The following is a 25,311-nucleotide window of genomic DNA, read 5'->3' as shown; positions in this document are numbered from 1 at the left end:
ACTGATTACAGACGTCCTTCCCTCCAGGTCAAGCAGATCCTGAACCTGGCCTCCCAACCTCTGGTCTAAAACCCTTGGTGAAATGCTTGCCTGGCACTCCAGGACTTCTGGGGACTTACACACCATCCCCCTGAGGCTAGCAAATGACTCATATGTTGTGTGACCGTCTGTCTGGCGCAGATATCCCATCCCCTGTCCACCTGACAGTGCGGGAAGATCCCCTAGAACAGAAGTGGTGTCACCATTGCCACTACACTGGAACTTAGCCCAACTGGGTAGTCCCTGACCCACTGGTTCTTCCACTGGGGAACTCATCCCCCAATCACTCCTCGCTTCGGACTCCTGTGCCCTCCCAACTGGAGTAGCACTGCCGGATCCTAGAATCACTGGTGCTCCGTTTACAGACGCTCCAGGTTCTCTAATCACTAGGCTTTCTTCCTCAAGTGAACTCACAGGACAGCCTAGGTCCCTAACCTGGTGTTCCCTAAAGAAACCACCTAGGGTCTAAGGCAGGGCTTAGGGCGTCTGGGGACTCTTGGTAACTCACTCAATCCCATTCCAGTGACACAGGCCGTAAGCCCCTACACCCCCCTCGCTATACTGGGACCTAGCTGGGCAACTCTGAACCTCTTCCGCCATGCAGGAATGGAAGGTACCTGAACCACTACTTTTGGAATCACTCACCAATGACTCTAAAGAACCTCTGGCACTTTCCCAGCGCTCTGCTTCCTCTGCAAGCACCCAAGGACTAAAGTATTCAGACTTCAACAGGTGCTGGCTCAACTCTGGACAACAAATACTGAGCAACTGCTTTTTGAGGAAGATATTCACTATTCCGTCCACCTCCTGTTCCGGGCTAATCGCCAGCCAAACATCCAGTGCATCTGAACAATCATCTACAAAATCCCCCCAATCCTGGTGAGACAGTTTCCTTACTGCCCCTGAATTTCAACCTTAACTTCTCTTCTTGGGAAACAGGTACTACACTTTGGGAACTGGGAATGGGACTTCCTGCACTGGGCTCTATATAGCTGCCACCACTGGACTCAATCCTCCCTGGGGAGTCCAGAAAATTATAACTGTGCGCAGGGGATAGTCTACCCTCCTGAGCTAATTTGTCTCTGGTGAAGGCCCTCTCAGCCTCCGCTATCCTCTCCTGCGCTAAGACCCTCTCAGTTTCTAGCTGTTGCTTCTTAACACCCAGCTGCGCCATCACCTGGGCATGCTCTAACCTGAGCTTTTCTAAAGCCAGCTGGTGCTCCCTTTCTTTCCTCCTTTCTTCCCACTCCTCTGGGGACAAGGAAAGGGATGGGGCGCTGCTCCCTACACTGGACCCAGCAAGGGACTCCCTATCCGTGGGGTCTTCACTATCTACTGGCGTCCAGGCAGTATAATTTTCTTCCTCCTCACTGCGCTCAAGATCCCATTGATCCTTTTGCCATAGGATTAGGTTGTCCCTAAGTTTGGACTGGGTGTCTGACTCACCCACCTCTATGTCCCTCTCTTCACAGAACCTTACCAACTCCAACATACTGTATCTAAACAGACCACAGGAATTAAAAGCAGGCTCCATTTTGGCGGACGTTCTTGAGAAAAGTTTAACACAGGGAACCTAGGTGTCTGAGCTAGAATAGGAGTATACAATTCACAAAATGACACCTTTAGGAGAAGAAATAATGGAACTTCAAAAAACAATACTCCCCAGATGTGATTATCTAAAGTGCAGAGTTTTGTGGTGCAGCCAGTTGCTGCTGCGGTACAGCGAAAATACAAATCCGGATCCCTTCCGCTGCCACCAATGTTAGAAATGGGATTTCCGGTTGGCTAAGGCTTGCACCAAAGCCAGGCAGAAACCACCACTCTAGTCAGAGAATTCTATTCAGAATTATTTTTTAATATAGGATGGGGGGAAATGCCAGGCGCACAGCCCCTGTTTGACACACAAAGGTGATGTAGTGAAGGGAACGGTGGTGGTGCAATAAGGCAAGGGGATAAGCCCTATAACCCCTTAACAAGTATGTTGTAAGAACCACACGCTAAGCACAAAACCGAATAGATGCCTATTGCACACACTCAATACATAAAAAGTACAGAATTCTGTGTCTTAATAGACACCCAAAGAGATCAAATTGTAGCTGTCAGAGAAACACCAATGTCTTTATGATTCAATCTTCATTTAATAATCTTGATAGCCAGCCGACACGTGTTTCGTCGCGTGGGAATGTAAGGATTCCGCGACTCATCTTGGCTGGAAGGATACAAACAATATGTAAGGAGCATACAGCAATACAAGGAATGTACATTTTCATTGTATATGTGATGTGACTTTGTGATTATCCCGTGCCAATTCAAAATTCTGAAAAAAGTGACATGGGGCAATTAAAAGTGGAAACTAGGACAGGACCCCACATACCAATGCGGGCGATAGCGTGTGGATGATGGTGCATTATTTTAATTCCCAAATTACATAGTGTCGGAAGAGCGTACACAAAATTAGAGGTGCCCTAAAAAGATTTTTGCGAACAAAGGGTTTAGGAGCAGTTCCCGACAAGGACATCCTGGTGAATGTAGTGAGGACAAAAAAAGGGGGGAGGAGGGGAGAAGTTGGTGGAACAGCGAGTGCCCATTGGGGCATACTGAGTCACATATCACTTATAACCTAAGTATACTCCCCTCATGGAGGAAAAGATGTGCGTTATACCTGAAGGTTTGAGGTGGCGCACTCCAGGTCTGTGAAAAAAGGGGGGTTTGACAACAAGGACGGAAAAAGGGAAAAGGATATTTGAAAATTGGATCAACCAGTAAGATCCACACTGTGTTTGAGTGATGGAAATTACGCTTTAGCTCAACACATAAAAATGGATGTTGGGGATTGTTTTGTAATACAAAGTAGAAACTCACCGCTAGGCCAGTGATAATTCCAACCCGGCCCCGCTTGAGACCAGTTAAGTAGAAACGGGTCCTGATTGTATCTGCGCGTTTCTATTTGTGTGCCTGGTGAAGTAATGGACAAGAGAGGGGGGGAGAGAAAAAAGAGGAGGGGGAGAGAAAGGTTCACTCGGTCAGAAAAAGCTGGTCAGCTTATATTGCTAGTTGATGTGGCGGCACGGGGTAGATCACTAGCTTACCTCAGGCCAACTCGCTTGTAGGTAGTTTGGTAAAAAACCCTGTTAGTTTTGGTAACAAAAGCGGCTTTGGGATCCTTAAAATGTACGTGATTAACTGAAAATAAAATTAGAGAAAACATGGGGGTCAAATAGTGAGAGTGGACTAAATGACATGATCGTGGTGTACCAAAAATCAGGAATTCAAAGAATGCCACAAATTCATAATTTTACCTCATGTGTGAGTGCAAGATAATTGCTGCCTTGTAGGGTGTGGGTCTTCGGTGCGGAGGCTAATAAAACCTTGTGTGTAAATACGAGGTAAACACTGCCTTGTAGGGTGTTGGTCTTCGGGTGCGGAGGCTCCCTGTAGATTCCTTGCCCTGAAACCAAAATGTGAACACGTCAAGGAGAGCGTGCATCATGGCTTCTCCTTATCTGTGTGTTGAAGAATTGGTGAGAGATGCTCTCACCGTATTTCTATTTTAAAACGCCGGTAGTGTGGCTTTTGCTCAGTGTGATGGCTTACCCGGTGCGGGGAGGAAAGTTCGGAGCGTGTTCTCCGTTGAGACGTCAATGAGTCTTGTTCCAGGTTCGGACATGTGATCCGACACCCGGAAGCATTTTCAAATGGGTAAAAAGGTCCCGGATGAAAAAGACTAGAGTGGGGAGCGCTTCTAGTTGTCACGGTGCTCGTCGATTCGAGGACGTTAAATTGCTTAGTGGTGCACGTCAGCGGATAAAATAAATTAGTCTATATAGCACTATTGAAGATTAATATTCAACAGGGATTATGTACATCAGAGGGTGCTTCTGTGATATGTTTAAACTGTGTTTTACTAGGGCCTGTGCACTTCGTTTTTTGGCCAGCAGAGGGGAGTAAAGTTTCATTCAAACAGTATTGTTAGATTTTGATTTAGTGAAGCCTTTACCTGCAGAAGTCCAAAGTGTGGATTGAGCCTGTCTGTCTCCTAGGAGATTCTGAAAAGGAGAAGCAGTTCCCCAGCTCCCACCCACAGGCCAGCAGACCATTGGCTATTCAGCTACCAGGCAAGTCTGAGCCCTCCTCTCACACCTGCCCAGGCCCCTTAAGGCCTTGCTGGGTGCACCCCAAATCATTCTCCTCCATCTTGTGAATTGCAGCCTACCTTTGCCCCAGATTGCAGTGAGCAGAGTCCAGAAAGTGGTAAGGAGACAGACTAGTGCTGTCTCTTCCCAAAACAAAAGTTGTTTAAAAAACGATTTTCCCTTTCTGTGATTACTGTCTTTGCATGTGGTTGTTACAGTTTAAAATTGCAGTTTTTACCTGCCTGTGATTGCATATTTTGTCACCTGTTTTGTGTTTTAAACTTGCGGTCTTCCCTGCCCATGAGTGCTTGCATTTAACGTGTCGAATTGTGGGATTTGCAGTCCAACCTCTGTAGTTTGTCCCTCTCATTCCTTGGTGACAAATCTGTTTTCCCTCCAAATTTCTCCTTTGCTCTGTGCTAAGACCTGTGTGTTAAAACAGTGCACCCCCAGCCACCACTTTGTGTTCACAAGCCAGTGAGGCCAGCCCCCCTGCCTCTCCCACCAGCAACAGGGATATTCTACATCAGAGGGTGCTTCTGTGAGCTGTTTAAGCTGTATTTACTGGGGCCTGTGCACTTCGTTTTTTGGCCAGCAAGGGGAGTAAAGTTTTACTCAAACAGTATTGTTAGATTTCGAGTTAGTGAAGCCTTTACCTGCAGAAGTCCAAAGTGTGGATTGAGCCTGTCTGTCTCCTAGGAGATTCTGACCAGGAGTAGCAGCTTCCAACTCCCTGGCCAGCAAACCTTGTCTGATGTCTCTGGGACCTTATATGGTCTGCAAGTGGTTGGCACATGTGTACACTGATTGGTGGTTGTATCTGGTGTTTCTATAAGGTTAGGGTAAATGTCCTCATTGGTTGGGTATTTGAGGGTTCTTATTGGTTTCTGGGTCTGTGATTCAATCATTGTATTGTTGGGACTAGGGCTAGGGCTAGGATTTCTTTTGGAAGTAGGGACTAGGGCTTCCTATGTTATTGGTTGCTGGGAGTAGGGTGGGACTAGGGCTAGGGTTAGACATTTATTTGAAAATAGCTATTTAGGGCTTCTGGTGTGATTGGCTGTTAGACTAGTTGTGAGACTAAGAGTAGGGTTAGGCTTTCTATTGGAAGTAGGGACTAGGGCTACCTGTACCATTGGCTGCTTGGACTTGGGTTGGGACTACTGGCATGGCTAAGGCCTTTATTGGATGTAGAGATCAGGGTTTTTTTAACTGATTGGGTGCTTGGACTAGGGCTAAGATTGGCTGTAAGGTCCTGGTCTCCTATTGGTTCTAGATTTTAGGGCTAGTGTTGTGATTGGATAATGTTAGGGCTACGGTTCCCATTGGCTGTAAGGGGCACCTGATTACTAGGGCTATAAAAAGCCAGGCTTAGGGCGTCTCAGCTAAGGGCGGAGAGGATAAGGGTAGAGAGGATAAGGGTAGTTGCCTGTTTGAGCCTATTAAGGGCAGAGAGGACAAGGGTAGTTGCCTGTTTGAGCTTTTTCAAGACTGACCAGGACCAGGGCCAGAAATGCTGCCCTTTTTCTCATTTAGCAATACCCAGCCCACACCATCCACATCCACAAACAGAGCAACACACTCACACCAAATGTACACCACGCACAACACTATGCACAGATTAATGTACAAGCATGCACCACCAACCCAACTAAACCACATCTACACACCCTACTATCCCAACTACCACACATATCCACCATCACCCACAAACAGTACACAACTCCTATATCACTAACCAATACACTCATCACTAACACAACGCCAATCAACACCATACATAACTACATCCCATTCAGATACACTCTCCCTGCTATAATTACACCTAACAGACCACCTGTTATCTCCTACTCTACCCCTCCTTGCATCATCTTACACCTCTTTTACTATACCGATCCCCTAAAACATACCTTTCTAAACACTTTCCTCTGAGTCCTCCCCTCTGAAACTCCTTTTTACTCATCCAAAAGCCTCCTCCTATTGCTAAGACCTAAAAAATAATAATAATAATAATCTTTCAATCTTTTATCCCTCCACTATCCTTTTCAATCGAAATTAACAGACTAACATGTTCACATCTCAAATTCCATAATAACCTATACTAATTTACTACCCAAATAACTGAATAACATATCCACTACTCAAATTACTTCATATTTTTTACTATAATAATTTTCAACAGTAATCCTTCATGGGTTCCGCAGTGGCGTGCTACTCGCCAGAAAAGCGCTTCAACACCCTTCAGGGGTAACAAGTGCTGTATGAATGCAAATCTTTCTTTCCCTTTTATCCCTCCGCTATTCTTCTCACTCCAAGTAACAGACTAATATCCACCACTGAAATTACCTCATATTTCACCATTTTAATTCACCACTAATCCTTTATAGGCTTCCTGAATAGCGTGCGTCAACAAGCAATAAATAAATACAAACCTTTGTCCTCCTCTATCCTTCTGCTATCATTCCAAATCCAAATAACTGACTAACCTATCCACCACTTAAAATGTAGTTGCATGTTTCACTATACTAATTCAACACTAATCCTCTATGGGTCCCGGAGTAGCGTGCTACCCGCCGAAAAAGTGCTTTGACGCCTCGTCAGGGGTAGTAAGCACTATATAAATGCAATTACAATACAATACAAAATGTTGCTGTTCATTCATATGGGGCAAACAATACATAATGTCGCTGCTCATTCATATGGGGCAAACACTATCTACAAATTGGACTGGGTAGGGGAATTTTTCCATCCCTTACAAGGCAGACCTCAAGGAAGGCCGGTAGAGGCAAGAGCTGGAAGACAATGATCCAAGACATTCTCATTACTTCCCCACTCTGAATTCTTGATGGGGTGAAAGATGAGGTGTGAGGGAGGGGCTGGGGAGCACCTTCTATTGCAACAAGAAAGCTGTGTGAAAAACAGGGACTAAGAGTAAAACAAATACTTTCTAGCCCTGTATTTTGTGCTTGGGATAGGAGGCACAGAGTAAAACCTTCCTACAAGCCTCCATCACTGCCATAAACCTTGGGATTGTTGTGTGAGCAGTGTGGGAGCTACGAAGAGTGATCATTGCACCCCACCCGCCCCTTACCAAGCATAGCCACAGATTGTCAAGAGGACTTGGAAACAGGTGGCTTCCATTTTATTACTGCCTAAGCCGCTCCCTTGATAATGCCCAGTGATGACCTTCATTAGAGGACCTACGAGGGTTTTGATTTCATCTTACTTAGGTACAAGTTGTAATGTACTATAACCATTGCGCTAACAATTGCTCTCAGCCCTTTCCCTGACCATGCTTAGCCATAGATCCCATGAACAGGGCTTAGGGGAGGAAGGCAACCTTCATAAATAGGTACATGTTTTACTGTACTCAGATCATGGACTCAGTCATCCTTAGAAAATAACTAGCATGTGTTGAAGCTCCAACCTCTTTAATCTTTAAGGAGGGTCGATTCACAGGAAAAGGGGCATCCATTTGTCAGAGGCCAAGGGGCAAGCAGGGGTTACTGGGCCTAACTCTAGTAGCTGAGGCCTTTTACTTCTGATGTCCTAGGGTCCGACCAACTAGTAGTCCTGAGCAACTGGGTCACGTACCCCTCAGCACTTAATTCTCAGTGGTAGCATGAGTGGGTTCAAGGTGTTCACAGGCTCAAGACTCAAAATGCGTAACTACAATACATGAATGTCAAACCAAATACTTGCTTTCATGACAACAGCATTATTTACATATATGAACAATGTCAAATAAAACACACATAAACAATCCACACACAGCCCTTCTCCTTAATCCAATTCCCTTAAGGAGCAAGTCTGCGTCTTGTCCTCCACACTTCTATGTGTCCCTCCCACATACTACTAAATTATAAGCTTACATGTGTGCAGGCTCTGCAGCTTGGGGAGGAAGGAAGAACTCCACACACATAAGCATTGGTAGTGCGGAGTCATAAAACTTCACCCGTAGTTGCGAATTGCATTTGTTCGTACATTTTCTATTATCACAAAACATACCATAAAGGGCAGTTTGTAAATCGGGCTGATTTTGTTCCAGCGCTGTAGGAAGAGGGCACGTTTTCCCTGGGCTCTGCTGCCTAACGGTCAGTCTTACCTGCTTCTGCTGTGATACAGAAGATCCTCGAAGCATGCAGCACTCTAGGGTTGAAGTGGACTGGTGTGGATGCCAGAGATGCTATCAGCCTCATCCCCTTTCTGAGGTAGGCCCAGGCCCATCTGACCAGTGACCTCCTTCAAAATCAAACATCCCTTTTTAAAAGTGTATAATAGCTTGACTCTTCCTTCCTCCAGTGTGTGTCCCGCTCAGATCTCAAGAATGGAGCAAACCATAAATCATCTGGGGGTTCCTCCTCAAGCCTCTTCAAAGGCCCTTGGTTTCCAATATGGAACCCACAGGCTTCCCTCTCTTGTACTACCCACAGGCACACATACATGCAAAACACCACACAGGCTTCCATGTACTGTGCAACTGACAGACACACACACTTCCCAGTGTGCCCACATGAAACACATGCGTAATACACAGAGCTACTAATCACAAGCTTTAGGCAAAGGGCAAGGCCGACAACACACAGCTCATCCTCTCACTATCCAAATATCCCTCCAACACTAAAGCTAACTTCCACAGATGCATGATTAACATTGTGGACTTGATGAAGGACAACTGTCTCAAACTCAACACCGAAAAAACAGAAGTCCTCATCTTTGGGAACAGCACCTTGCAATGGACCGACAAATGGTGGCCTGTGGAGCTCGTTGCAGACCCGGCCCAACAGACCACGCCTGCAACCTCAGCATCATCCAGAATAGCAAGCTATCCATGGAGAAGCAAGTCAACACAGTATCAGCCGTATGCTTCCACACCCTATGCATACTCCAGCGACTCCCAGCAAACTCCAGGAGGACCATCACGCAAGCACTGATCACAAGCCGACTGAACTATGAAAACACGCTCCACGTAGGAATCACTGCATGCCTCCTTGAGACTCCAGACTATACAGAACTCAGCAGCAAGACTCAAACGTGACCTCCTCAGTCAGAAGGACCCACATCACACCACATTTCAAGAAACTACACTGACTCCCCATTCAGGAGAGATACTAGTTCAAGATGCTAACCCAAGTCTACAAGGTCCTACAAAACGACCAGCATACATCAATAAAGGTCACAATGGTTTATGAGGAGCTTCTGAATTTAGCGGAGTCTAACAGCACAAACTTGTCACACACTTGGGAAAAACCACCCTGGCCAAAGTAGGCTAGCACAATTCACTAGGCTGGAAGAAAAGCAAATGGCAGACATACTTTCATTAACTAAGTCAGGATCTCCACTTGATCCTTGCCCTCCATACATCTTACACCTTGCCCCAGATAAAGTCTGTGCATCGCTGACCCCTCTGCTTAACCTAGTTATTGGAACTGGGATTTTTTCAGCTGGATAGAAAAAGGCCTGTATAAAGCCAATTTAAAAAAAACCTCCTCTGATCCTTTAGAGGCCAAAAATTACAGCCCCATCTCCTGTTTACCTCTCCCCTCTAAGATTCTAGAGAAGGCCATTAATGTGGAACTAACTGCTTATCTGGAAGAGAATGTCATTCTTGACTCCACCCAGCATGGGTTCAGAGCACAGCATTCTACAGAATCCGCTTGGATCCTGGCTACAGAGGAGATAAGAAAGGCACTGGATGAGGGTGGCAGGACGGCTCTAATACTGTTAGACTTCACAGCAGCTTTTGACACTGAAAATCATACAGTGTTAATTGATAGGCTGGAGTCCGTGGCAGTCACCGGTAAGGCCTTGTCCCTTCTCTCTTCCTTTCTCGAGTCCAGAGAACAAATAATGTACTGGGAAGGTCTTAGATCGGAACAGTTAATCCTCCCGGTGGAGTCCCCCAGGGCTCAGCACTTTCACCCACCCTGTTCAACATCTATGTAACACCATTAGCAAGGTTAATCAAAAGTCATGGACTAACGCTTGTGTCGTACGCTGACGACACACAATTGGTAGTGTCAGTAACTCAAAACAACAATATGTCAGCTGAACGCTTTTGTAACTGTCTTTCCTCTGTTATGTCCTGGATGAATGTCAACTTTTAAAAAATAAACACAGAAAAAACCGAGATTCTGGAATTTGGCAAACAACCTTCCTTTTGGAATCACCACTGATGGCCCCCTACAGCTGGCATTTGCCCGTAACCGGTGGCCAATGCCAGAAACCTCAGCTTTCTGACCTGTGCGCCCCAAATTAATCAAGTGGTTTCTACGTGTTTTTTCACTCTCAAGATACTGCATAAAATTCTTCCATTCATCCCATTCTCTCTTAGGAAAACGGTGGTTGCCGCCCTTATTCTATCAAGGATAGATTATTGTAATGCTCTTTATTGGGGCGCTGGAGTAAAGCAGCTGAATAAGCTTCAGTCACTCCAAAATGTTGCAGCTAGACCATTCCACTTCGGCCAGTATAAAACAACTACATTGGCTAACAGTGAGATGACGGGTGGAATTCAAAGCCCTATCTATGCCTAGTGCACAAAGCACTTTATGGAGGCGGGGCAGAAGACGTGCAACGATTATTCCCCCGGTAAATTCCTTCGCGCTGCTTAAGGTCTTCGGACAGTGGATTGGTTCTTCCCCCAAAGTTGAAACGGGTCAGGCTTAACGCTTTTCATTCCTGGCAGCCAAACTATGTAATTCTCTCCCCGTCTCTCTCAGATTACAGCCCCTCGGTCCATTTTTAGGAAAACTATCAAAACCAGGTGCACACGCATGACCAAAAATAATTATAAATTTGCAGCTATTCACTCAGGGCAGGGAAACAAGTCTGTCACCATGCGAGGGACTTTTCCATCCAAACACTTGTACTCAAAGACTCAGGGAAGACTGTTTAAACTCAGTTTATTTATTCAAATATCAAAATAATCATTACAGAAAGTAAAAAGAATGCTCATGCACAACATATAAGCAAGAATTTCTCAATAATGCAGAAAAGTTATGGTAACCGAACCAAGCCTATATTAAGCATAAATATTCTAATAACATAATCACTTAACACTCATGTTGTAATGTACTGTGATCATTGCTCGCAGCCCCTAGGCTGACCATGGCTAGCCCCAGATTGTCAAAAAGGACCTAAGAGAAGATGGCATCCACTGTAGGTACATGTTGTAAAAAACTGTGATCTCTGTTTCTGTCCCTTCCTTGACCCTACTAGGTGAGAGATCTTCAACAGACTACATGGCAGGTGAGAGCATCCATCTAAGGATCTGATTTAAACCCGCCCGACTCGTCCTCGGCATTCCCCGGCACAAACACATCAGCCAACACCTTCAAATGCTCCACCGGCTCCCCGTGGAGAAAAGAGTCACCTTCAAAATCCTCACCTATGCCTACAAATGCGTGCACAACACCAGGCCCAAATACCTCAACAACAGAATCAACTACCACTTACCCAAATGGCACCTCCGATCTTCCAACCTCGCACTGGCCGAAAGCCCACGTGTCCGCAGACCTAGAGCAGGTGGGAGATCCTTCTCTCACATTGCGGCCAAAACCTGGAACAAGCTCCCAGCAGACATCAGACTCGCCCCCTCCATGAACACTTTCAGGAAGGCCCTCAAGACCTGGCTTTTCGGCTAATGGAGCTGTGAACCACCACACCTCCCCCCAGCGCCTTGAGACTCTCACAGGTTAGTTGCACGCTCAACAAACCAGATTGATTGATTTAGTTTGCCAAATGGATATTTCGTCCTTGTTACAAGTGCATTATATCCTAATACACTATCTGGCTTTGGTAAAATTCCTTTATCCATCTTGAGCTCCTTCATGCTACTGCAGATCACAACCAGTACGCTTACCTTATCAATTTGCATCAGAACGGGACTACCCATGCTTTCATTTCTTATCCTGTCGTGACTGAACACATTTTCTACATAAGACCATGGCACATTCTTATGAAACAATAACTGACCTCTCCTCTTCATTCTTTCAACAAATAAATCTGTTCCATCCATTATTTCAATTAGACTTTGAATTTGAATTTAAAAACATTTATTGAGCGCGCTTATACCAAGCGGTTTCATGGCGCTTTGAGGATTACGACCAACGGACAGCAGCAGGGGAGGGCATACTAGGTGGTAAAGGCACTAGAAAAAAGAAAAGTTTTCAAGTTTTTCCGGAACTCTAAATAAGAGGATGAAGTTCGGAGCGCCAGGGGGAGGGAGTTCCAGAACACTGGTGCAAGGGCCGCAAATTTCGCCCCACCAGCTTTCTTTTTCTTAAAGCGGGGTATGGCCAGAAGTGCCATGTGGGTAGAGCGGAGTTCTCTGCCCGGTAAGTAGGGACTGACAGCCGAGCAAATGAACTCGGGAGCAGTGCCCATCCTGGCCTGAAAAGTGAGGCAGCCTAGTTTGAATAGGGACCGTTCTCTCACGGGCAGCCAGTGCAGTGCCTTCAGCAATGGAGTGGCTCGATGGAATTTGGGCAGTCCATGAATCAGGCGGGCAGCCTGATTCTGCACTAACTGCAGGCGGTGTATGGCATAGGCCGGTGCGCCATTATAGACTATGTTTCCATAATCAAGGCACGAGAGCACCATAGCCATTACAATGACCTTTAGCGCCGGAAGGGAGAAAAAGCGGGATATTTTCCTGATTATCCTGAGAGAGAAGAAGCAGGAGGATACCACCGAACTGACTTGGGGGTGCACAGAAAGTTGAGAGTTGAGCAGAATCCCAAGGGTTTTAACTTTGGGGACCGGGAGTGGGGGGACACCAAGTGATGAGGGCCAAAATGATGGGGACCATGGACTGCAACCACCCCCAGTCAAGACCAGCTCAGTCTTGTCTGGATTGAGCTTGAGGTGGTTGCAGTTCATCCAGTCCTGAATGAATAACATAACAGTATGAACATTCTGAGCGGATGAGGGGGAGTGGGAAAGGTTGAAGATTAGCTGGAGGTCATCGGCGTAATTGAACACCGTGACCTCCAGCTGCTGTAACATAAAAATGAGGGGGTAGATGTATAAATTAAACAAAAGGGGAGAAAGTGATGAGCCCTGGGGGACGCCACACTTCACCTTACGGGAGGCGGCAGTGAAGCCAGCAAGGTGGACCGCCTGAGCCCTGTCACACAGGAAGGACTCAAGCCATGCGAGGGCTAAGCCCTCTATGCCCGCCCTCCTGACACGGGTGAGAAGGATGGAATGGTCCACCGTGTCAAAGGCGGCGGACAGGTCCAAGAGGATAAGGGCCTGCGGGAGATTGGTGTCGATGCCTTCGCGAAGTCCACCCATTACCGAGATCACTACCTTCTCCGTGGAGTGTAGAGGTCGGAAGCCGCCTGGCGGGCGGAGAGGCAATGATTTGCCTCCACATGGGCGCTCAGGGTGGTGGTAACGTGGGTTTCCAGAACCTTTCCCAAATAGGGCAACAGGGAAATGGGGCGGTAATTGGAAGGGGATGAGGGATCGGCACCAGGTTTTTTCAGGATTGGAATAACAACCGCTGCTTTGTGAAAGTTGGGGACGACACCGTTGCTGAGCGAGTCGTTAAGGAGTGTGAGAGGGGGGGCAGGGAAGGCCAAAAAAATTTCTCTGAGGACGTGAGCGGGGCCAAAGTCCAGGGGAGAGCCCGATTTTACCCGTTGGAGCAACGGGGGAAGTGAGTCCAATGTCAATGGAGGAATGATGGTCAATTTGGAGGCAGTGGGTGGGGGAGAGGGGTTAACGAATGTTGGTGAGGGAAGGGGTATGTTAGTTTTGATCTTTGCAACCTTCTCAATGAAAAATTCATTGAGCGAGTTGCATAAATGTTGGGAAGGGGGGATCGTTGCTGTGGCTCTATCAGATGAAGCTAATTCGTGTACCGTGGCAAAAATTTCTTTAGATTGGGACTCTGCCGCTAATATCTTATTAGAGTAAAAGACAGTCTTGGCCTCAAGAATGGCTTTTTTATAGGCCTGGAGGACAGAGAGATATGCAGTTTTCAGTACAGGGCAATGGGCTCTCCTCCAAGCTCGCTCAGCTCTCCGCGCAGCTAGCTTTTTTGCCTTGAGGTCTGAGTTGAACCATCTATTAGCTGCGTGGGCCCTTTTAACCGTAATCCGTCTCAGGGGGGCGAATTCGTCGCCCGATTGGGTCAGCCAGTTGTTAATGGTTGCCAGCTGAGCTGGGGCTGTGAGGCCTGAGAGGTCAGGGCTAGTCTCAGCCAAGGACGAGCAGAGGGACGGCATATCGGCTTTGCCCCATTTCCTGGTCCAAATGTTTTTGCGGAGTAGAGGCTTGGCATCAGGGGCTAAGGCAAGGGAAAATGAAATAAGAAAGTGATCGGACCAGGGGCAAGGGGAAACAATAGGAAGTGATGTGGGGACATTTAAAGCTGATTTTCTATCAGGGGACTGGCCCATCCCCCAGGATCTGCTATTTGTCCAATTTACAATATGCATCCTTGACCGCAATCACACCACTAGTTACCAGTATGAGCAGTGTTGTGTTTAAAACCAGTTTCTTTGTATGTAAAGAACTGCATATCAAAGGCAATGTTTTTGTAGGAACTGCCCCAACCTTTCGTGCCAGGATAGATCGTCCTCCTCTGTCGCCACGTCTCTTACCTGCACTCTCTGGTTATCCCGTCTTTGTCCTCCTCTAACCTCTTCACTCCTAAGATATCCTCTCTTTTCTCGTGACTGTTAATGTCTTATCCATCGCCTCTTTCATGCCCTCCTGGTTTACTACAGAGGAGAAGCATGCTTGAATCCAGCAAGATGGACTGTAAACACACTTAGAAAAATGATGCTGGTGAAATAAGTAAGTGCTTACACTCAGGGCACAAAATGTATAAAGATCCTCCGGCATCATTGCTATTTCCACTGCCTTCTTCGTCCCAGTCATTACTTATGTACACAAAGCTATTGCCTGTAAAGATGTTTCTCTCTACGTAATAATGATAACCCTGTCCTCCTGGATTTGACCTCCTCTGTGACTTTAGAAACAACCTGTAATATAAAACGAATTGCTAGACTTGCTATGCAGTGCTGTGCTGCATTTGGTGAGCTTTGTTCTGGTTATTCCAACAATATTGTGCTGAGGTCTGCTCAGACAACTATCAACAGAAATTACTCTGTGAACTTTGACATTAAGGCACTTATATTTAAGACCAGCTCAGGCAGAAGTAGTTGACTAGTTACTGTACCTCGTTATTTTGCTAATTTCTGCTTCTAAGGGCACGGTGACCCCTGAACGATACAGAGCATTGGTTGATAAACTTCAATACAAAAAACATATTAATCTTCTGAGAAAATACAAATTTATAAAAATGCCATCAAATGACTTGTGGGTTTCCAAGAATCAATATCATAAGCAAATGAAATTTTAGATCAAAGTTTTCCGAGAGCTATGGACTGAAAGTCATGTATGCTGACAGAGAATCTGAGCTGATAGTGAAGCGCCATAGCATAGGCAGTTATAGAGTGAATCTTGGGTTGTCCAGGCATATCAGTTCTTCACTCCTCTAGGCACTCAGATATTCTGCAACCTGGAGCTCACCTGCAAAGTAATCTTCCTTCATTATGAGTTCAATTTGTTATGGATCACACTTCACTGCTAAATCAGATCCTCTGGTTGGTCAAACTGTACTATGTAATTTGAGAAGGCTTGCGACATCTACGGAAATGATAGGGGCTAGATGTTCACTTTCCTCTTGCCTGATCATTCAGAGTGCCTGATGAACGTTCCTACGGAGTCAGCAATCACAACAGCCTCACCTGTAGGAGAGCATCATTGCATGTACACGGATACTGATATATTAATTGTTGATTGCACAGGCTCCTTCCTGCACACTCAACTTCACAGTTGCCTTAACTCATGTACTATGTCTTTAAAATTGCCAATATTAAGTGTTTTTTCCATTAATATGGTTTTATTAAGACTTTGTGCAGTTTAACCAAAAAAGTAAATGGGCAGAGTAAATAAAGCAACTATACAGTCAAGGGTAGAGCCTCTGAGCACAGGTGGCAGTTAGAACAAGAGCTAGCACCCACATGAACAGGTGGAAGCTAGACCTCATGTGCATAGTTGGCAGCTATAACCACTATGCAGAGCTGGAGTTTAAAACCCGATGCAAAGGTGCAGGTTAAGACCCCAAGCACAGGTGGATAGTGAAAACTCTGGAACCCGTTGACAAATGTGGAGGATAAAACCATAAGTGGAAGCTAAAATCCTTGTGTACAGGTGAGGGTTGAAACCACTATTTACAGGTGGATGTTAGAACCTTGGAGCACCGGTGGAGGATAATACTCGGATGGCTAGGGGGCAGATAGAACCTCTTTGCACATTATGCATCACAGGGATTCATACAACAGGGAAGCACTAGTAGAATGTCACAATATTCTGCCTTATTCACAGTCAGACAAAGTGGAAAATCATTTTGTTGTATTCGTTTTTCAAGTGGAACCTCATGAAACTCATCTACAATCATGGAACAATTACCCATGACCAGAAGATGGGTCAGTGGTGTCTTACTGATCCTTTGATCTTTGGAAATGCAGTTTATCTCAAACTGGGGTTTCAAGACCTACATTATGTGTGGCTTCAACTACTTTCACACTCTCCATAACACCTCGTGCATATGGACAGCAACATATGTGTGACATGATTGGCACACTGGATTAATGGAAAAGTAATGTAGAGCAGTTCTTAATTTATGGGATCAGTTTTACATGATACTTTTATCTTTTTTTACAAGGGCTTAGCACAACCATTGTTTAGTCTATGGGGTGCCTGGTACTGAAAAAAACATAAATCACACAATTTAATGGGGCATTTCAAATTCAAGTCAGTCAAGGACAGAAGAACAAATAAATTCTGAATAAGAAAGCTTACTCTTTTTGTAACACCTCATGGGCTGACCAGATGTTTCATATTTAGTGAGAAAGTCATGTTTTTTAACCATATGTCCTGACAGATTTTAAAAATGTAGCATGTTCTTGTTTCAGGGGGTTAAATTAATACTTTTTTCTCCGTCCCAGTGCAAAATCAGTTAGAAGGCTCAAACAGATAGCAATTGAATAACATATACTACTGAGTATAACGCTGCATATAATTCCCAATATACCCTAATTACTTTGATTTCTATGCTGTCAAGTGCTGTCAATTATGCCAGTCTGTGCTCATTGGTAACTGCAAAACTGTTATTTCTACTTATATGTTTGTGGCATGTCCCAGTTTTCAGTTTCAGTAATTTGGTCACCCTACCCTTCTTACATTGTGTGATATGAGGTAACCCACTAGAGTGAAATTTGTAGTAAATACTTTCTTATATTCAGTTCATTCTTGTGGTTTCTGTCAGTTGTAAACTTTCATGTTACATTTTATATTCCTATCTAATGAATGTCTTGTCACAGTCTGAAAATTCTAACCACTGTGGACTCTCTGAGCTTTGTCACATTCAATAACATTCATATTGTTTCTCTGTGGTTTGGACATTCTGGTGTACCAAGACGTTTCTTTTTGTAATGAAATATTTATCACATTTGAAAAATTCATATGGTTTCCCTCCAGAATGGGATATCTACTATTGCATTAGCTCATCCTTTCTACTAATTGCCTTGTGTTATATTCGTGTAATGATATTCAAAACACTCACTGGAGTTGGAATATTGCTGTGTTTTTTGAGAAAAAGAAGGAAAATGTTTCTTTTTCTTAGTGTCCCCTCACTCACCAGGGTTGCCCCACGGTGACATGCTTCATCATTGGGGCCATCCCAGCCCTCTACGGACTGGGGTGTGCTGCGACTTGCGAAATACGTAGGAGCACTTTAAGTGATAGATTATGTGTGGTGCGTGGACTGTGATGGGGTGGAGTGGATTATGTGTAAGTGAGTTAAAACTACCTTCCTAGTAAGCTACAAATGATTTGTTCTTGCTCCTAGTGGGTAAATTAAAAACAGGGTGGAATACTAAGGTGCCTAAAGAATAATGAGTTTAGGTGTACCTATAGATTCCTGTCAACATGTTTCGAGCATTCCCCAAGCTCTTCCTCAGGACTACACAGGGACCAGCCCTGTGTTCGCCACTCCTAATAGTGCTCAAGTGAGCTTATTGAAAGAAGAATAAATAATAAATAAATGCTGCAAGGTTAAGCATACATTAGTACCTACGTAAGGAAATAATCACGTGGTATATGTCAAGGGATCTAACTGTGCCCCATGCACGCGGAAGGTATGTTGGTATCCCTTCTATTTAGAATCAGGATACTCAGGCCGAATCACCTACACTCGCACCTCCGGACCGGAGGTGCGAGTGTAGGTCATTTGGCCTGAGTATCCTGATTATTTATTATTTATTCTTCTTTCAATAAGCTCACATGAGCACTATTAGGAGTGGCAAACACAAGGCTGGTCCCTGTGTAGTTCTGAGGAAGAGCTTGGGGAATGCTCGAAACATGTTGATAGGAATCTATAGGTACACCTAAACTCATTATTCTTTAGGCACCTTAGTATTCAACCCCGTTTTTAATTTACGCCCTAGGAGCAAGAATAAATCATTTGTAGCTTACTAGGAAGGTAGTTTTAACTCACTTACACATAATCCACTCCACCCCATCACAGTCCACGCACCACACATAATCTATCACTTAAAGTGCTCCTACGTAGTTTGCAAGTCGCAGCACACCCCAGTCCATAGAGGGCTGGGATGGCCCCAATGATGAAGCATGTCACCGTGGGGCAACCCTGGTGAGTGAGGGGACACTAAGAAAAATAAAAAAAATCATTTTTCTAAAAAAACACAGCAATATTCCAACTCCAATGAGTGTTGTGAATATCATTACACGAATATAGCTAGGCTCCTGATCTCTGGTCCAGAGGTTTTCTTGTTGTGATTTATTTTTGGAGGGTGAGCCTCAGCTTTTTCCCTCTATCTCCCTTTTGTTTTGAATACATACTAATTGCCTTGTCACATTCAGTGCGTTCATATGGTTCCTTCCTTGTATAGAGATTCAAATGTTTATTTAGTGATGAGTTTCTGCTGAATTTCTTTTCACATTGAGTAAATCTGGGTTCTCACAATTGTCAGATTTCAAATGATATAGTTGTCTAGCCTTTGTACTGTATGCCGCGTCATATTCAGTACACCGATGTGGCTTCTCCCGGTGGAAAATCTCATATGAGAAAACAGTCTTGATTTTTGTGAATAAATGACTTGTCACATTCTTCTTTTGACAGCACATTGTCTCTCTCTTAGTTATGAATGCATTGTCTCATTCTGATCAGTAATATGGTTTCCAACCTGTATGAACCAATCAATGTAAAAATGGTCCTCACTTTTCAATAAATGCTGTGTTGGATTGAGTACATCCATATAATTTGCCCCGGTGTGAATTCACATGGTCTGTCTCCTGTGTGGGTTCTCCGATGTTGCAATAAATGTTTTTTTCTAATGAATGCCTTGTCAAACCAATTACAAGCATGATTACTTCCCATGTGGATTTTCTGATCTAGTACTAATAGGTGCTTTAAAGTGAATATCTTGTCCTACAGTATATTCAGTATATTCACAGGGTCATTCTCCAGTGTGGACTTAATGATGCTGTATTACAATGTTCTTTGCAACAAATGCCTTGTCACATCAAGTGTATTCATATTGTTTCTCCCCAGCGTGGACTTTCAGATGTAGCATTAGGCAGTCCTTTGAAAGAACCCCATTCTCACAATCACTACAACCATATGGTTTCTCTCTAGAGTGGATTTGATAGAGTTGTATTAGCATGTGCTTTAGATTGAATCACTTTTAGCACATTCATATGGTTTCTCTTCAGTGTGGGTTTTCTGATGCGCTTTAGAGCGAATGCCTTTTCACATTCAGTACATTCTTATGGTGTCTTTCCTATGTGGACTTTCAGATGTTCCATTAAGTGTGTCTTTCTGATAAATGCCCTGCCACATTCATTGCATTCGTATGGTCTCTCCCCTGTGTGGGTTTTCTGATGTTCCCACAAGTGGTGTTTTCTACTGTATGCCTTGTCACATTCAGTGCATTCATATGGTTTCTCTCCAGTGTGGGTGTTCTGATGTACCATTAAGTGCTGTTTTCTAAAGAATGCTTTGTCACACTCACTACATCCATAGGGTTTCTTCCCAGTATGGACTTCCTGATGATATTCAAGCTGGTGCTTTAGAGTGTATGCCTTGTCACATTCAGTACATTTATATGGTGTCTCTCCGGAGTGGACTTTCTGGTGTCGCTTTAGGCTTCTCTTAGCAAAAAATGCCTTGTCACATTCATTGCACTGATATGTCTTCCCAGTGTGGGTTTCCTGATGCCGCATTAACTGCTGTTTTGTAATAAATGCCTTTTCACATTCACTACAACAATATGATTTATTTCCGGTGTGTCTCTTCTGATGTAGTATAAGGTTGTACTTTGTAGTAAATGCCTTTCCACAGTCAGCGCAATCATATGGTTTCTCTCCAGTGTGAGTTTTCTGATGTTGCTTTAATTCCGTTTTTGTAACAAATGCCTTCATACATTCACTACAACCATATGGTTTCTCTCCAGAGTGGAATTTCTGATGTCGCAAGAGATGGCCTTTTCTTAAGAATGCCTTCTCACATTCACTACAACCATATGGTTTCTCCCCGGTGTGGATTTTCAGATGTTGCAAGAGATAGTTTTTTGCAATGAATGCCCTGTCACATTCACTACAAATATATGGTTTCTCCCCGGTGTGGATTTTCTGATGTTGTAAGAGATAGTTTTTTGCAATGAATGCCTTGTCACATTCACTACAAATATATGGTTTCTCCCCGGTGTGGATTTTCTGATGTTGTAAGAGATATCTTTCTCTATAGAATGCCCCGTCACATTCAGTGCATTTATAAGGTTTCTCCCCAGTATGGAATTTCTGATGTACAATAAGGGCTTCCTTAGTAATGAATGCCTTGTCACATTCAGTGCATGTATATGGTTTCTCACCAGTGTGCAATCTCTGATGTCGTATTAGGGATTCACGTGTATTGAACGCCTTGTTACATTCCATGCATTCATATGGTTTCTCTCCAGTGTGGACTCTCTGATGTCGTATTAGTTCTCTGTTAGTAATGAATGCCTTCTCACATTCATTACAACCGTAAGGTTTCTCTCCAGTGTGGATTTTCTGATGGTGCTTTAACAGCGCTTTTGTAACGAATGCCTTGTCACATTCAGAACATGCAAAAGGTTTCTCCCCATTGTGGACTGCATAATGTTTATTTCGCTCTCCCCTTGTACAGAATGCCTTGTTACATTCAGTGCATTTATATGGTTTCTCCCCTGTGTGGACTGTATGATGTCGCATTAACTCGTTTTTTGTAATGAATGGCTTGTTACATTCTGTACAGTTATATGGTTTCTCTCCAGTGTGGATTTTCAGATGTCGCATTGCGGATTCCTTTACAATGAATGCCTTGTCACATTCAGTACATTTATATGGCTTCTCTTCAGTATGCATTCTCAGATGTCGCATTAGAGATGTCTTTCCAACAAATGTCTTGTCACATTCTGTGCATTTGAATGGTTTCTCTCCAGTGTGGATTTTCAGATGTTGCTTTAGATTTGTCTTTGCAGAGAAGGACCTGTCACATTCACTACAACGAAAGGGTTTCTCTCCAGTGTGGATTTTCAGATGTTGCATTAGGTTTGTCTTTGCAACAAATGACCTGTCACATTCACTACAATGAAAGGGTTTCTCTCCAGTGTGGATTCTCAGATGTCGCATTAGGGATTCCTTTACAATGAATGCCTTGTCACATTCAGTACATTTATATGGCTTCTCTTCAGTATGCATTTTCAGATGTCGCATTAGAGATGTCTTTCCGACAAATGTCTTGTCACATTCTGTACATTTAAATGGTTTCTCCCCAGTGTGGATTTTCAGATGTTGCTTTAGATTTGTCTTTGCAGCGAATGACCTGTCACATTCACTACAACGAAAGGGTTTCTCTCCAGTGTGGAATCTCTGATGCTGTTTTAACAGCTTTTTGCCAATAAATGCCTTGTCACATTCACTACATTTATATGGCTTCTCTCCAGTGTGGAATCTATGATGTTGGTTTAACAGCTGTTTGCTAATGAACGCCTTGTCACATTCAGTACACTTATATGGCTTCTCTCCTATGTGGATTTTTAGATGTTGCATTAGGTTTGTCTTTGCAACAAATGACCTGTCACATTCAGTACAATGAAAGGGTTTCTCTCCAGTGTGGAATCTCTGATGTTGCTTTAACAGCTCTTTTCTATGGAATGCCTTCTCACATTCAGTACATTTATAAGGCTTCTCTCCAGTGGGGGTTTTCAGACTGTGCGTTAGGTTTGCCTTTGCAATGAATAACTTGTCATATTCTCTACATTCATATGATTTTTGCCCAATGTGGAGGTTTGGTTGTCGTATTAGCTCTGCCTTTGTAATGAATGCTGGATTAGATTCAGTTAGTTTAAAAGGTTTCCCATCAGTATGGACATTCTGATGCGACTGCAAGTTTCCCATTGTTATGAATATGTTTTCCTCAGCAGGGCTTGCCTGATCTATCAGCAGGTGTCCTTTTGCATGCAATCTGACATTCAGTACATTCATATAACTTCTTCCAGGTGTAAAGACTCTTTTAATTGAATGTCTGCCCACATTCCTTACATTTATATGCTCTCAGTCTTGTGTGGGCAACCTTGTGCAACTTTAGATGGCCTGTGGCCCTGAATGTTTGATCACATTGAGAATATTTATAGTCATTCCATTATGCGAACCAAAGTCACAATAAATAAATACTGTCTTTCTTCTATGCTGACTTCATGTGCTCCTTATAGAATACTATAAAATTTGCTTTGAGTGCGTTAGTACATTTAGAAAGTTCTCTCTTCCCTAGTGTCTCGCAGGATAGTCTTTTTGAGTAGAGTATTTTTTTTCACGCTGCTTGAGAGCGTAGATTAAGATATTTTATTGATTATAAACAGGTCTTCTTGGGGTAGGTTTAATGCCCAACTTTGCCTTTAAAAATAGCCTTCTGTCCTTTCCATCTTCCATTCTTAAAGCATTTCTTTCATCTGTAAAAAAAAAAAAAAAAGTACATCAATACTAAATAAACTATAATTATGATCTAATCTTTTTCAGAAAGCCATATACTGCACATTTATAAAAAAGTGAAAGAAACTCTGAAATACACTTAGTCGTCCCTGTTTTCAGTTTCTATTTGATGTGAACTGCAGATGGGGATTATTCAGTGTAAAAATCAGTGGTTATCAGTGTTTAGATGTTTTTAAGCTGAGCAAATTCCTTTTCACAGTTTCTATCTAGGGCTTTCAGAGACTTTTGCTTTTTACTGTTTGCTTTGTGCATGAGCGTTGCAGGATAAACAGTGTATATGAGGTTCCCCGTGCTGTGGGTACTCCATGGAACAATACTAGTCATTTGGATTACTTTTGCCCAGGAGCTCCCTTGACCAGAGGGAAAAAAAACACTAGATACACTCTCTAGTACATTACATGCTTGCAGAAGCACAACATGACCAGCTCCTCACCAAGATCTGCCCTTCTGAAAACACAAAGTATGAAACATATATCAAGGGTGACTACACACTGCGCTTCATTTTATCATACAAGCAATCACGATACATTGAGTAAAAGATGTGTTTGCGTACATTTACCATCATGCATTGGGAAGGACAATGGCAGTCCTGCCAGAACCAGTGTGCAACACACCCCTTGACAATCTTTTGAGCATATAGTGCTTATGGTTTGTTCTACGCCAGTCTCTACAGTCTGGCACTGGGTTAGCGTTCTACAGCCACAGAGATTTTCTTAGTTGTTTGCTTTAAGCCTTGGATTCTACATGATTCAACAGTTTTGCTGAAACATCTAAAAACAAAAATACAGACAATAGAGAAATGTAGACAATCCTAAAAGTTGCAGAAATATTGAATTTTGTAAGGAGTAATTTCTGCAGATCAAAGGTTCTTAACCCCTTCTCTGCTAGCCCCCCCTCCCCAACGCCCAGTGAAAAGCCTTTTTCTTTGGCTATTTGGGGTAGTTCGCACTTACACCCTCATAACTTTTTGTCCCGGTAAGGTATCCACGCCAAATTTGCTTCTATTTTTCCAACATCCCACGGATTCTAAAGGTATCAGGTGTTGATGGATTCCACTGAAGGGGACTGAGAATTTAGCCAAATTACAGCTACATTTTGGGTTTTTGGGGAAAAATGAGGAAAAGGTGCTGCAGAAGAAAACATCTGTTTTTTTCCCCTGTAAATGGAATCAATGAAGGGTTTGCGGTGCTAGAGTCACCATCCTCCCAGCAACAATCAAAATTGAATAAAAGCAGATATTTCAACAATGATGTGGCACTTTATTGGGACATGGCCCATTTTAACTATTTTTTGTGATTTCAACCTCCTTCCAGTTAGTGGTAAAAAAGCTTGTGAAATCCATGGTGGATACCAGAAAGCTATAGATTTTTGAAAAGTAGTCACACTCCTGAATTCAGCAAGGGGTCACTTGCGTAGCTCCTTCAAGTTTTTCCTATAGAAAGTAACAGTTGAAATAAACAAATATTGAAATAGATTTTTTTTAAAACTGCCATTTGTACATTTCATTTTCATCTGTAACTTCTTCCAACAATGCCAGATATTTTTTAAAGCAATACTCCATTACATTCACTGGACCCTTCTGGTTGCAGGGATATACAGAGTTTGTAGGTTCACCAAGAATCCGAGGTACTCAGAGCCAATAACTGAGCTGCACCTTGTAATGTTTTTTTCATTATGTACCAGGTAAATATAGCAAATCATCTGGTAAAATATAAAGAGTGCAAAATAGGTATAAAGGAAAACTATGTATTTCCGAAATGGTCATAAGATATGGAGTTTAGGAGCAGTTTGTATTTGCACATCCCTGAAATGATTGCTGCAAATACTATTATGTGAATTAGAGGGCATTTCTTAAAATTACTTCTTTCTTACAACAGTCTGACATTTGAAATGCACAAATGCGGAGGTAGACAATTGTTAATACTAATCCGTATTCCCGTAAATCTCCTGATAAAAATAAAAATTTTCCACTGAAAACTGACCCTTTTTTGCAAAATGCCTAGCTGTGAATATTGGGCCCTAC

The 25,311-nt window shown here is 43.5% G+C and overlaps 1 protein-coding gene across 1 annotated transcript; it reads right to left on the bottom strand.

Moving 5' to 3' along the window:
- Positions 1-20,011: 20,011 nt before the first annotated feature.
- LOC144763088 (uncharacterized) lies at positions 20,012-22,768 on the bottom strand. The gene is given in 2 exon segments (XM_078648386.1): positions 20,012-20,059; positions 20,061-22,768. Coding segments are annotated over 2 exon segments (2,685 nt in total). The 5' UTR covers positions 22,698-22,768.
- Positions 22,769-25,311: the final 2,543 nt, after the last annotated feature.

Source organism: Lissotriton helveticus, chromosome 6 (genome assembly GCF_964261635.1).
Source record: "Lissotriton helveticus chromosome 6, aLisHel1.1, whole genome shotgun sequence".
NCBI lineage: Eukaryota > Metazoa > Chordata > Amphibia > Caudata > Salamandridae > Lissotriton > Lissotriton helveticus.
This window is presented reverse-complemented; position numbering and strand designations above follow the sequence as displayed.